Below are 14,399 nucleotides of genomic sequence, written 5' to 3' on the forward strand. Positions count from 1 at the left end.
ATTTGCTGGTAATAATGCAAATATATTCAAAGTAACTCCAAGAGGAACATTTCTAACTTTTAAAGCTTTCAGAAAAAACTACTCCTTTTTCTTTCATTCTGTGTAAGTTATAAAACACAAAAGCAGCAGTTTGTAATGATAATACTGAAATAACGCTGCAAGTTTGCACTGGTTTATCCATTTCCATAAGCATGGTTGTTCTTCTCCCATGCTGAGCCCTTGGGAGGTGGAGTAAGCATGAGAGTTATGAGATCCAAAGTTATCCAGTGCATGACCCCATACCATAAGGAATTCAGGCACGTTGTTGTGACAGCCTACTTTGCCATGGGATATACGATACTGCCTGTTGAGGTGTGATGTAGAAAGAGTCTGTTTGTGTTTTGTTTTTGGTTTGTTCTTTGAGTTATTTTCCCCCTCCAGATTCATCATCCCATCTGCTTCTCTCCTGTGTTTATTTGTAAAAATTAGTGGATGGTAAATTCGTCTAACAGGCACTGATTTGGGTTTTTTCAGTAGATGTTCACATTCTTGGTTCTTTCATTATCCATTTGCTTTCCATTTTTACAGACATGTCCACTGATTAATGCAGTCCTCCACTCATTATTTCCCATTTCCTGGGCTGTGATGTGATGTGAGACTGTGTATCTCCCCTAGGTGAGCTGGAGCTGGAATATATCTTCAGTAGCAGAAAATTTGCACCTTTCATTTGCAGTTTTCTTTATGGAGTATACATTTTGCTTTAAAGACCCAAGATTCACCTCAATGAGCAGAATAAAATGTTTCTCTTCCCTATTGCCCAAGGCAAAATGTTAAAGTTTACGTTCATTCAACATTAAAGCAGGCTGATGGCTTGAAGAGGCATTCTTTGATTAAAAAGGCTACAACTTTTCATGAGGAAGCATTTTGCACTACATCAGTAAGGATTTCAAAATGGCATTTGGAAAGAACACATGCAGAACTTCTTATGCTCAAATTTCACTACAAATGATGCAGCAGTAAGTTAAGCCTTATGAATTTTGAGTGCTGACAAGCCAGCAGATAATATTTTCCACTGCATGTTCTTCTTTCAGCTGCACTGATTTACACTTAATGTTATTGTTTGTCTGTGTGAGATAGGGAAACTTACTCTGATTGGTTCCTTGCAGTTCAGAATGAGAATGGAGATCTTTCCTTGGTTTCTGCATTGGGTGACTGTGATTTCTGAAGTAGCAATGCCTGATCTTGTCTTTAGAGGCCTGTGTGGCCAACAGTTGAAGGGCCTTCGCTTCTGAGTGAAGCCTGCAAATGCAAATCTCTTGTAAAACTAGTTTTGATATTACTTTGAAAAAAGTTTCCTCTGTGTAACCTTGTTTTCAAAAATTTCAGCAATCTTAGAGCAGGCAGTTTATCAAATTGCTTAACTTACAGGGCATTTTTAATGAATTTTGGAAGAATGTCTTTCTGGAAAAAATTATTTCTGTATTTTTGCAGTCTCAGTAGGACTTATTTTTAAATGCTTAACAATTTTCTCACTATCTACAGGGATGCTCAGCAGATCATACTGTATTGTAGGAAGTGAAGTCTAGGCAAATTTTAGTGAACACATGCAAAATGTTGTGGGGAAAATAATTATAAATGTCACTGAAGTAGATGGAAAAAAGTATTTTTGACTTAGGTACATATTAGAAAAGTAAAGATCTGATCAGATCATAAAATCACTGAATGGTTTGGGTTGAAAAGTTCCTTAAACATCATCTCATTTCAACCCCTCCACCACAGGCAGGGACACCTTTCACTAGACCAGATTGTTCAGAGCCTCATTATCCTGGTCTGGAGCACTTCCAAGGATGGGGCATCCACAGCTTCTGTGGGCAACCTGTTCCAGTTTGTCAGCACCCTCACAGCAAAGAACTTCTTCCTAATAGCCAATATAACCCTGCCCTCTGTCAGTTTGAAGTCATTCCCCCTGGTCCTGTCACTACATGTCCTGGTAAAAAAACCCTCTCCAGATTTCACAAAGGCCCCCTTTAGGCTCTGGAAGGTGCTATAAGGTCTCTCTGCAGCCTTCTGTTCTCCAGACTGAACGCCCCAAGTCTCTGAGTCTGCCTTCATAGGAGATGTCTATGTCCCTCTTATGCTGGGGGCCCCAGAGGGCAGTGCTCAAAGATGTTGGCTTCTCTATCAAGGCTGTATTGTGATTAAGGAATTAAGTATGCTTCCAGTTACTACAGAATGAAACCAATGAAGGGAGTTTGAAAAGCTGTTTTTTCTACACTTCCAGTTCTTTAGCTTCCATTCATTCTAGTTAGACTTCTGGGTGCTGTGATGTTATGAAAAATTAGACTTTTTCAATTCAGGTGCTGGATGTGTTGTAAAAAAAAACCCCAAAATATAATGCACCCATCTCATAAAAAAAGTCAGAGTTTAAATGTTGTAGGGATAAAGACTTTTTGCCTTCAGGAACAACAGTGCATTTTGTGGGAATGTGGGAACTATGTGGGAGGTGTAAGACAGTTGAACCTTAACTATTCATTTGCTTGTTTTTAAGAGTCTGGGTTTTGTAAATGATGTGGAAGAGAAGAGGGCTGCTGTCACTTAGCAACACTTTCTGGTTCAGGAACAAAATGTTTTGCTGTTGGAATCCGTGCAGTGCTGCTACAAAACATTCCTGAGTAGGAGCAGGGGAGCTCTATTCTGGAGAGCTTTGGTGCAATCGAAGTCAAGTGTTCCTGTTGCTGCATTTGTGAGATGTATTCATGCCACTCTTCACGACCATTAAGATTTTTGTTGTCTACCTCATTGTTTGTCTGCTGTGACCATTAGCCAAGTAAACATTTCCAAACGACTTCAATAAAGCAAAATTATGTTTCATATTAATGGTACAAAATAATTTTTGCCTTACATGATTTGTGATACTGCACTTTTCAGTATCAGTCATTCACAAACCTTCTGAGAGGTTTACATTAGCATCCCTAGAGGAGAAGAAGCCAAATGCTTCAATGTCTGAAGATTTCCTGACTTACTTCTTTTGAGTGATGATGGCATTTGGTAATGTAGCTCTTAATGAATGATAGTGTAATGAGTGTAATTAGAATACATCTTTCTTTTTTAAACACTGTTTTTGCTGAGATTAAAAATACTGTCAAGCAATCATACTTCTTGAATGCAAAATGAAATTGGCTCTGTTCCTCATCAACCTGTCAGTTAAGTCAGGAGGTTTCCAGAAGGCTAGCTGGGCCCATGTTTCCAGCAAGAAGCTGAGAATTGCTTTGGTTTTTCCATGTGCCTTTGGTTGACTGTGCTTTTCAATGTACATATACAAGTCTTTTGTCAGTGAGTCTTTTTATTGCTAGTCCATGACAAGCAAAGTATTTTTCTCACATTCATGAAGGTATAGTTTGAAAACTAGTTATTTTAACTAATGTGCTTTCAACCATGAAACTGCAAAAGCATCACCTTTGCTTAAAAGATGCAGCCAGCAATACAAAAAGGAAGGTTACTTCCTGTTTTCTTTCAACAATTCAAAAGACAAAATTACAAACCTTATTATGATTAGTTCTGGCTATAGGAGGACTGGGACAGTGACTGGAAAAGCTCCCTCTTCTAGAACTCACTTGATTGTGAAAATTACCTTAAGGAATAGGAATGCTTCTCCAGTCCAAGTTCAAGTTGTGCTGTTGCTTTTTGAGGTGTGTAGACAGGCCTAAAGTAATGTAGGAACATTGGTTCTGTAGTTCATTACAGTATCCATGTTTAGTTACACTGGGCTACAACTGGCTGGTGGCTTCCAACATGAATTTTTGACGTGCCTATTGTTCTCTGTTATGATCCTTGATATCCTTATGATAGCTGTGTTACAAAGAGGTGATAGACCTCAGGCACTCAGGCCTGGAGATACATCCAGAGCTGTTTCTCTGCATTTGAGATGCCCTGAGCTTTTACACGAATCACAAGTGGGAGGGACAACTTCCTGTGAGCCAACACAATGTCCAAAGGCTGAACTCTTGACTTCTGAGCAACAAGAAGAGCAGCACAGTCCCACATCTGTCTTGACTATCCATCCAATGCATTCCATACAGGAAGCTCTGACTGACAATATTTTGGTTATTTAAAAGGTGAGTGATGAAAAGCTAAAAACTAAGATGGGAAATGTGACTGCTTTCCTGTCAGTATACAAGGTCACTGCTGACTTGAGTCTGATAATTTCTGCAAGGATAGGTAGGTCTCCATCAGCATACCTGTTTTGCTTTCAGTGCAAAATCCTGATTTATCCTGATTTATTCTGACTGAGAGAGCACAGTTTGTGGTAACTTTGGTGCATATGTAATGGGCAATTTGTACAGTTCGTAGGTGGAGGGGTGGCTGAACTGCATAAATTTCAATGAAAAGGTTCCCAATGACTCCAGGGGACTTTAAATTACACCCTGACCCACCAAGTACTTTAATGTAGGCTTTAGTTCACTATTTCAGATTCACTGCTAGCACTGAAACTGTTCAAGAAGGTGAAGTTAAGCATGTGCAGCATTTACAGGCTTTGGACTATTAAGACCTCTGGTTTTCTCCCTTTTTCTGTTTTCCTCCCTGTATGTATCTTCAGATAAACAGTCTCTTTCCCTAAATATGAAAAATACAAAATTTGCTAAGTAAACCCCTTTCTCAGTGAAGAAGGTGTACTTAAAATAGAGAATGCTAATTTATGCATAACGAGTAGGTCAATAAGATCTCAGTAGAAGGTATCACACTGTTTTTATGTAAAGAGCAATGTAGTGTTTGGTGGGAGATTGTGGCCTTCAGTTTCCTCCCTACAGTCCTGTCGTAGGTCTGCTGTGCATTCTAAAACACACAGTCAATGGTCATATTCACATTTTAAAGGCTACCTTTGACTCTGCATGCAGAGGGAACCATACTACGTTTTAAATTACTTTGTGAAAGGTCTTCACTGGATCAATGTTGATTTTTAACTTGTTTGAGAAGTCCATTCTTATGTAGTGTAGCTTGAAAGGAGATTAAGTGAAGAATGCATTTTGCTTTCCAATGATTAGCTGAAAACATGGCTTTTTATTTTTGTCTGTAATAGTAATAACATTCTAGTAATATGCTCAGCTATCTTGAAATTTTCAGTTACTATAAAAAATATTATACTTGCACTGATGGGAGTTGTTCTGTTCGTCTTGTTTTCTTCTGTTATTTTTCTTGTAATTTAGCTTGATTGGTCAAGTTAAATTAGTTGGAATGTGAATGTTATTTCATGCCAGTTCTATGCTCTGTTTCAGTGAGTTTCTAGGTACAGTTCAATACTGCTGTGTTTATCTTCTATGTTGCTCAGATTTAACTCTTAAAAAAATTGCATCCACACCTATTTTAGGCAGATAAGGTCAAATGAGTCTCACTACCGTAGCACTTTAGGAAGTCACTGTCCCTCAAATGTCCATTGTGCTTCCATGCCAAAGACTGCCTCCACAGCAGTGAAACCAGTTAAAGCATTGGGATACATATGTTTACACTATGGCATAAAGCCTACACACTTTCTTCTGCAGTCCAGAATGAGCCACCATACTAAAGCTGTGCAGGCAAGGGCATGTATTCTCTTCTGCTGGAAATTGAAATATCTTGGCTAACTACAACAGTTAACTGAGAAAGTCTGTGTTGACTTTCCTTATCCTCTCTTCATTTAGTGTGTGTAATGTCATGGCAGGTGTCATTAAGTAAAACCAAACACATTGTTAGCTAGTGGTGTCTGGTGCATTTAATTTTTTTTTAACCCTCCTTGTTTCTGGTCAGAATCCAGAGCTGCTAATTTCCTTAGTGGACTGAAAGCAAATTAGTAGGCAACATGCCTAAGACTTAGCAGGTAGCTTCTGAGAATTTATGGATCTACAGATTCTTTGCTATCTTTATGTGCTGCAGGTTACCAAGGTTGGATCAAGTTTGCTTTGGATGGTGCCTTCTTTGAAAGTTTCTGTAAAGACTTGGCTTGTTAAAGTTTTATTTTAGTGGTAATAAGGCCAGTTTGATGTTACTAGATGAAAGTGAGTCAGAAAGGCTTGAATAAAAACCACATAGAAATGACTGTACTGCAAAAATCAACTTATGGAGCCATTATTTACCTGGTCATGTAACCATGTAGTGTTCCTAGTAATTTCATATTCTGTGGATTATTGCAACACAAAAACTTGTCCTTTTTGCAGCTGTGCCAATGTGGCATTGTAAACTGGCATAATAAAGTTGTCTTATGTTGCTACTTAGAGATCAAAGCAAAATCAAGCTGTTTCATCAAGAGGCTTCAATAAATTCTTACTGAACTGGCTTTTATTAATACGTTGAAGGTGATGAGAGAATTCTTTTGAAATGCTAGGATTAGTGAGGAAAAGAAAATTTTAGAAGACAACTTACTTCTCTGTAGCAGATAGTTGCTTGCATAAAGGAGCTACTGAGGACAGTAAAATTCCAAACAGTTTTGATTAAGAGATAATCTATTGCTCTCAGTGTGTTTGCTTTAGATTTAGAGTCTGATGAGGCTGGGTGGGAGGCAGACACCTTGTCACTCCTGTGGGATTTTTTTACTTTATTTTCATTCATACCTCAGAACAAGTATGTACGTAATCTTGGCAAGTGGGAGCATTGGTTGACTGAATAGTCAGGTGACTCTTCAAAGCTGAAACTGGAAGGCAAATGACAAAAAACAGACAGTTTGTGCATCCATCTCCCAGGCTGTCATGAGATGATGCTGCCAGCAGCTTTATCCATAGTGAGTTTCTGATAACTCTTCTACAAGGTGAGGCAAGATCTTTTTCCTTCTGGCTGCTGGTCCAATTCTGTGCAGGAAAAAATTGCTGCCAAATGTCCAGCAAATCCTAAACTAGCCCCCCTACACAGGGATCTTTGGGAAGGGGAATGATATCTTGGAAGTGACCAGTAGTAAGTAGGTCTACCTCATCTCTCTAACTACTTTTCTGTATATATAAAGAAGACAAGACCGATGGGTGTGGCATGGCCTGGTCCATAGGTAAAATGCTTATTGGGGAACAATTTGTGGGCTAGTAACATATGATATTTTATTGTGACAGGACTTTATAAACAAGTATGTACTAAATGCTAGAAAGTCAGAGAACCTGGAATAGCTGGAACAGAGTAAGCTGTTGCTGTATTAATTAAAGCTAGCTCATTCCAGTTGTTCTGAGTGTGATCAAATGGATGAAACCCCATGAAATAAATCTCACCAACACATTTTGTAAAAGAAGAATAAAAGGGCATTATGGGGTGTAAGTATAGGAGCATAATTTTCTGTCCATGTAGACAAACCTCAAATTAGCATGCTTAGTCCTCAGTAATGATGTAATTGTGAATTTGATGTCTATCACATTTCAGAATTGCATGGAGCATTCTGATTTAAAATGCCTCATAATGCTGCTGCTTTTCCTTTCACCAGAGACCAGCAGAAACTGTAGATGAAGAAGAAAATGTAGAAGAGGAAAATGACAGGGGAGAGGAGGCATATAAAGGAGACGAAGAATATCCAGAAGTGAATGGAGAGGAAAGTGGGAAAACTGTTAAAGAAGGAATTGAAGTGGAAGAAAACAAAAAGAAATTAAATGAAAATTATGAAGATGAAGCAGGAGAAACACAGAATATTGACCAAGAAGAGGAAGAAGAACTTACCCATTTAAATGGCAAGAACAATGGTGAGGGAATGGAGCATTTGAACTACGAAGGTGATCTTCAGCCTGAAGAAGAAATAAAAGAGAATTCTGGCATTCAGAACCAGGTGATTGTTTATTCTTTCAAAATGTTTTTCTTATGTTTCTGTATCTCATTCATCTCAGCCTTATGCTTCTCATCTAGTCTCTAAGTAGGTAATTTCTGATAAAGTCCTGAGACCGTTTATGAGAACTTCAGTTTGTGGAAAAGTTGTTTTCCATCTGTGTAGATCAGTTACATTGGTAATTACATTATATGCCCTCCAACTGAGAAAGCAGATGTTTCTCACTATTTGATGAATCTGCATCTTCTGCTTTCCTTAGTATGCTGAATTTTGAAAAAAGGAATGAAAAAAATTCTTGCAGTTTCCAGAAAAGCAGAATCATTATATAATTCCACACTACTTTGTCTTTTAGGACAGAGCAGAAGGGTGTGTTCATGACACCACAGTGCCTCATTATTTTGATGAATTGACTTTCACAGAAGTTGAGTTTCATAAAGAGCTTTTCCCATTGCTTTGTGGAAGTTTCACCTCTTTTCCTTGGAAATTGAAAAATACATGAAATGAACAAGACCCTTCAAAGCAAGGGGGTTTAGTCAGTTTAAAAGCAAATACCCTATTAATTTAGGATACACAGTAACATGCTGTTGTCTTAGATGGAGGGTTGCAGTCCACATAAATAAGGAGGACTCCCCTGACTGTCAGATGAATTGACCAGCTAACAGAGTGTGGAAAACAAAGTGTTTTGTTCGATGGAGAGAATCCAGGTCTGGGAAGAGTGGGACTCATGAGTGTCAGGAGCAGAGCAAATTGCTGCACGTTCCCTGCCTACAGGCTGCTGAAAAGCAGTCTCTTCCTCCGCTTCTGGTGATACTGAGAATGGTTTCTTGCCTTTTGCAACTGGGCTTTCTTCTGTTTCTGTATGACACACAAGAATATTTTTCAGTTGAGAGAGCTGAGTAACATGACATTTTCTTGGGCTCTGAATTTATTCTGTGCTTCATATATTTGAATTTTTTTTTTCATTTTAGATAAGCTGAAGTTATTTATGGAAATGGAGAAAGTGAGTGAGCATTCACTTTAAATGAATATGTGGGTAACTGGATGCTTGATGAAAGAAGTGTAGGGGGGAACCTTTAATGTGAGTGCTTTCTCCTTTGGAAGACATAAAAGTATAAAAAAAAATGAAAATTTTAACACGATCACAATTGGAAAACATTTATTTTTCACATTAAGAATACCTTGTGGAAATTTTAATATGAAGTGCTAATGCTGTATTAAAATGAAGTGAAATCTTTGATACCTGATAAAGTTAACAGTGCTTTTCCTTTTCTCGAGGTTGATCCCGGTCTTGAAAAAACATCCACAAATCCAAGGGTGACAATCACCAGCCCACAGGAAAGTGAAAAGAACGACCAGAGCAATGACTGTGCAGCAGTTGCATAGACATAGGAAAAATGTAATGAGCAGAAAATGAAAGAGGATAACACTTTAAATATAAAGCATGTTATTTTTTGTGATTGGTAACTTATATTAGGAAGGCAGGTTGAGTACCCACGTAATGAGTTGTGAGATGATGATGCTCTATGGACCAATGAAAAACAAGTGTTTATATCTACTAGAAGAACATAGCATTATTTTTGCAAGGTGAGATTTTTCTGATAGGATTTGAGGGGGGAAATACAAGAGTACTTTATAGTAGTATTAGAAATAAATGAACTATTCTGTGGTACAAGGTAGTTAGCAGTAATAGAATAACCACAAAAATTACACTCTTCCGGGAAAAGGAAAAGACACCCACCCAGATTCAATGTCAAAACTTTTGTCAATTTGTTCAGAAAAAGAAACTATTTTTTACCTTTTAATTAGGATATGTATAGTTTTTCCTCTAAAATTCCACATGATATGTATGATTTTCAGGCATAACATTAAGATATAACTAGAATACGTTCCTCACTTAATGGATTTATGCCACAGAAAATGGTTTACTATAATGAGGGGCCAGTTCTAATGTTACTAAATAGTGGATTTTCAGTATATTAATTAGAATTATTAGTGTTTGCATACATAAATAGCACTTATTTAGCACTATGAATACATGTGGACAGCCTACAACACTGCAGCTAGTTTCCATTTAAAACACAAAGTTTTGTTGATTGTCCTGCACTGATTCACTTAACAGTGAATTATTGTCATCATGAACAAAAAATAAAGGAAGAGTATGTAGTAGATTAGTTCAAAAAGTTGAATTTGGATGGATTTGTAATTCAGTCTAAGAGAAACTTAATTTACTAATTAAAAACTAAACTAAAAAAAAAGAACATGCCTGGATTCAGACTGAGATTTCCATGAAACCATTGCTGTTGATGGAGCCATTTTAATATGTGAGACATCCGGATGAGCCTACCAGATTTCTGTAAAAGTCAGGAACAATTATTGCATTTATGAACCCTTTGCATGGCCTTAATGGTTGGAAGTGTGTCATCATCCTTTTGAGCAGGCTGTCTCCTGGTAGGCTGTGGCTTAATATGCATTAGTGAATAAGGCATTGATCCACAGTATTAGTTCTCTTAATGACACTGATTCCATTGCTCTTATCATTTCTTTGTTAGTAATGGGAGTAATTTGTAGTTCATAGAAATACAGCCCTGAGCATAATTTTATTAATTATACAAAAGAAATAGTGGGTTTCCTTATCGTTAATGCTAGTAAATTATTACTACAAGAAACTAAATGTCATTTTTGTTGATTTCATGCCATTAAGACAAGAATTACATTTATGAACAAATTGAACTTGAAGTGCTGTTTAAGGAATGTGAAGAACCACTTGTCATAACTGAAACTCAAACATCTTCCCTTCTTCTACTAGTTATTAAATATATTTTTCCAATGTAATAGAAATATGTGGAGATCCTTCAGCATATTTCTGTGCTTTGGCAGTGTAAGTATAAAAGACATCATGTTAAAAACCATATGAACAGGGTTAGAACAGTTTGCCCTGTGGCATCTCTGAATTGTCTTTGAAACCTGTAGCTTCTGTTGAGCTGTCTGGCAAAGAGCGAAGGGAATATTGCATTTGTGATCAGTTCAAAATAAGCTCCTAATTTAGCCAAGCTCTTAAACAAAGTATGTATGTTTCCTTTTTTTTGTGACAGCAATTAAGCCTATGCTCAAATACATTTAATTTCTCTGGGATTTAAAAAGACATTTGTAGCTAAGCAGAAGTAAAAACCAACCAACTCTCCCCCACCAAAAAACAAACAAACAAACAAAAAAAAAAACCCCGCCCAAACCAGAATGAATAAAATAACTGTGGGTGACAGTGAGGTAAAATGACACAGGTGCCTTTATTGTTGGTATCTGTTTATAGCTTCTGTCTGCCAGCAGTTTCTGTTATTTCTTCCCTTTCCCCAAAAATTTGGTATTTTCCATGCTTAAAAGACTTAAAGATATCAATAAGAATAATTTAAAAGATTAAACTAAATTCTAGGGAAATATAAGGTTATCATTTTCCTTCATAGGAACATGAAATCCCTATGAGTGTCATTCAACTTTGAAAATGTTTCCTCCTCTGTTCTCTCCTAAGAAAGACAGGATATATTTCTTCAGAAAGTAAATCAGACTTTTTGGAAATAGAGATATAACCATGTTATCATTCACCTTGCAACACTGACAACATGAAATTGGTATCAGATTCTTTTATTTAGGGAAACTAGTTTATGCCTAACAAATAATTCTGATATGAAAGTAGAAATTAAACAGGAATGATACAGGTGGTCTTGCTAATAGTTTTCCTGTCTGGATCTGCTGTGTGCGATGGCTGAACTCAGTTTCACTTGAGAAATACATTATTTTGTAAAGTTTATATAATTTTATTTTATTAAGCTTATGTGCAACAATTCTGAGGGTTTTTTTAAGAATTTTCTTTTTTGCTTTTATTTTTAAAAATAATTTGCTATTAAAGAGAACTAGTACAGCTATTCCTGTGTTTTCTCTCTTACCAAGGCCTGTTTGATTTAAAATCTGTCTTCGGGTTACTGACTTTGTAAATTTAGTGATTTCGCAGCTGATAGGATTCTCCCATAACTAAAACTTAAAAAAAACCAAAACCCACCCTGATTTGGTAGTTTTTGTATTGCAACTGTGAAAGAAAATATGTTGACAATTTAGCTGTTACATAGTTATAAATGTAAGCCTGATGGCACAGTTAAACTTGCCCAGGGAGTTTTTTAATGTCACGGTTCAGGTTAGGCCTGGGTTCTGGTATGTGTGCACTGTTCAGGCAATACTCAGCAATCACATGAGTTTTATCTGTTCACTGGCAACTCCTGGGAAAATTACCAAACTTCTACGTGTCTTCCTGCTGAGAGTCCTAATTCAGCAAAGCATTAAAGCATAGGCTTAAATTCCATAGGACTGCAGTTTTCATTGAATTTCAACTAATCTTTGGTGCCTTGACATCAGAGCCAAAATAAAGTTAGTTTGTGGAAACAAATGGGTGAAAATAAGGAAAATATGATCCGCACTGAGTATCAACTAAGGTACAGTGAAATAAACCTGTGTGCAGAATAAAACAGTATGTGTATTCTGATTATTTGAAAGTATAGGGAAAGGATTGTTGCTTGGGTATTTTGACTGATTACCCCAAATGTAGATTAAAACAACCATTAGATAATAAATTTAAGTACCAAATGAAGTATCTCCAGGAAAGGTGTGTTTATTAAAGTAGTTGCAATCAGAATGATTGAGTGGGATACACTCGCAGATGTTTTGTTTTGGGTGGCTGACAGCCTTCAATCCAAGTTTTAATCAAAAGAAGTGCTGTGGACATGTCAATAGACAGTGGAGCCATCTGCACTCTGTAGATTATTGTGTGTGTGCACATTTGTATCCATCAACTTGTAGATGTTCGTGAATGCTGTAACTGAAGGCATTTGCTGTGTGCTCACACACACTGCACACATAAATCATGTGCATATTAACAGTGTAATCTTCTTATAATGTTAGTGATGGGGAAAATATTATTGTGTAGCTGAAATTTGCTGTAATTACACAAGAAAATATATCAAAATCTAGTAATAACCTCATGAAAAGGGTGACCTATTTTCTTATGTTGTGCGTACACTTTGGTGCTTTGCTGAACCAAACTCAGAATTTTTGAACACTGAAGTAAAAAGGAAATACTGGCCTGCGAGCTACTGAAAGCTATGGGGGCTGTAAGGAAGTGGACAGGATTTGGAAAATTCAAGAAAGAAAGTACAAGTCTATAGTGCAGTACATGATACCAGAATATTGAAAGGTCTTTAGTATTAACCTGGTGAGTGGCAAAGTCCCCCACCATTACCAGATGGGGTTGGGGTTGTCAGAGGACCTTACTTGGGACTGTCCTACAAGAACAGGCTGTGCTTAGAAAGCGATGGATGAGCCTTCACCCAGCACCTACAGCCTGAGCGTGGCAGAGCTGGGTCCCTCTGCCCTCCCGAGCTCTCTGCCCTGCAAGGCTGGTTTTTCCTCCCACCCCTGCCAGCATGGATATGTTGGTGTTCCTGGTGGCTCCCAACCCTCTCTGCAGTGTCTTCAGAGACACTGCAGGACTCTTCCTCCCTCCCTCACCCCTCCTACACCAGCTCACCCCACTAGCTGCACATTCCGGGGGCACAGCCTGAGCAGGGTGAAAGGCAGCCCTTTGCATCTCTGCCAGGCCCTCCACCAGCCTGGACCAAGGGCCAAGGACATGGAGGTGCCTCCATCCCTCCCTGCTGGCAGGCTGCCTGCTCTCTGGCCAGGCTCTGCCTATGGAAATCACAGAGTGCATGCCTCCTGCCAGCACTGCTCTGTGCCTCCTGCTGTGTCTGGTTGGCTCCCACTCACCCACCTTCCAATGGGCACTGGGGTGGAGCTGAGGAAGGCACTGGCACAGGACTTCTCTCCAGTATGGCCAGTGTCTGTCTTGCACGGGGAGCCCAGAGCTGGACGTAGATGAGGGGAAGGGTCACATCCCTCCAGCTGATGCCAAGGCTTTGCCTACTGCAGCCCAAGGTTCCATCAGCCGCCTTTGCCCCAAGGGCACTTTGACACCTTCAAACTGGGGCTCATCCTGGGCTCCTCCATGACCCAGGTGTGTGCACAGCTGCTTCAGAGCTGGCTGTGCCTCAGCATCTACTGCTGCAAGGGCTTGTCCCTCCCTGGTGTGGGAGACTGAAGTGTTATAATTTATGGCTTAAACATCTTCATGAAGGACTTTTGCCTATTATAGCAAAACTGTATAAAATCTACAGAGAAGACTACCATGCCCTGACTAAGGCCCTGGACTGCATGTTGATGGAGATAAGATAAAATAAACTCAGGTCTGGGGAAAAAAGAATACTTTCACAGAGGGATCAAGTTTAGCACCTCGGGGGTGGAGACCACAGCCCCAGGGCTATCAGCTGCCAGGCTCCCACAGATCCTCACACCAAAGAGTGGGGGGGAGGAGAGGTTTTGGGAGTGTAGTGAAAAAGCCTCTGGTCAGAGGCAGAGAACACCCATCCTCCGCTCTGCAGAGGAGCTCAGCTGTGGGGCCCCTTCACCCTGGGAAAAGCTGCATCCATGTGAAGGACATCAAAGGCACCCCCCAAAGGGGTCCCTAGACCCTGCGCCAGAGCATCACAACCTGATGCAATAGATCCACAGTGTTGCAAGGGACAGTGTCAAACTTGCCCACCCCAGGGGAGGCACGTGG

The 14,399-nt window shown here is 38.9% G+C and overlaps 1 protein-coding gene across 1 annotated transcript in view; it reads left to right on the forward strand.

Annotated features, from left to right (window-relative positions):
- Positions 1-11,658, forward strand: part of DCDC2 (doublecortin domain containing 2) — a 56,124-nt gene extending 44,466 nt beyond the window's left edge. Inside the window, exons 9-10 of the mRNA XM_010402920.4 lie at positions 7,409-7,744; positions 9,017-11,658. Coding sequence (XP_010401222.4) covers positions 7,409-7,744; positions 9,017-9,124 — 444 coding nt within the window. The 3' untranslated portion in view covers positions 9,125-11,658. The remainder of the gene's footprint in view (positions 1-7,408; positions 7,745-9,016) is intronic.
- The last annotated feature ends 2,741 nt before the right edge of the window (positions 11,659-14,399 follow it).

The sequence above is a fragment of the Corvus cornix genome, chromosome 2 (genome assembly GCF_000738735.6).
Source record: "Corvus cornix cornix isolate S_Up_H32 chromosome 2, ASM73873v5, whole genome shotgun sequence".
NCBI lineage: Eukaryota > Metazoa > Chordata > Aves > Passeriformes > Corvidae > Corvus > Corvus cornix.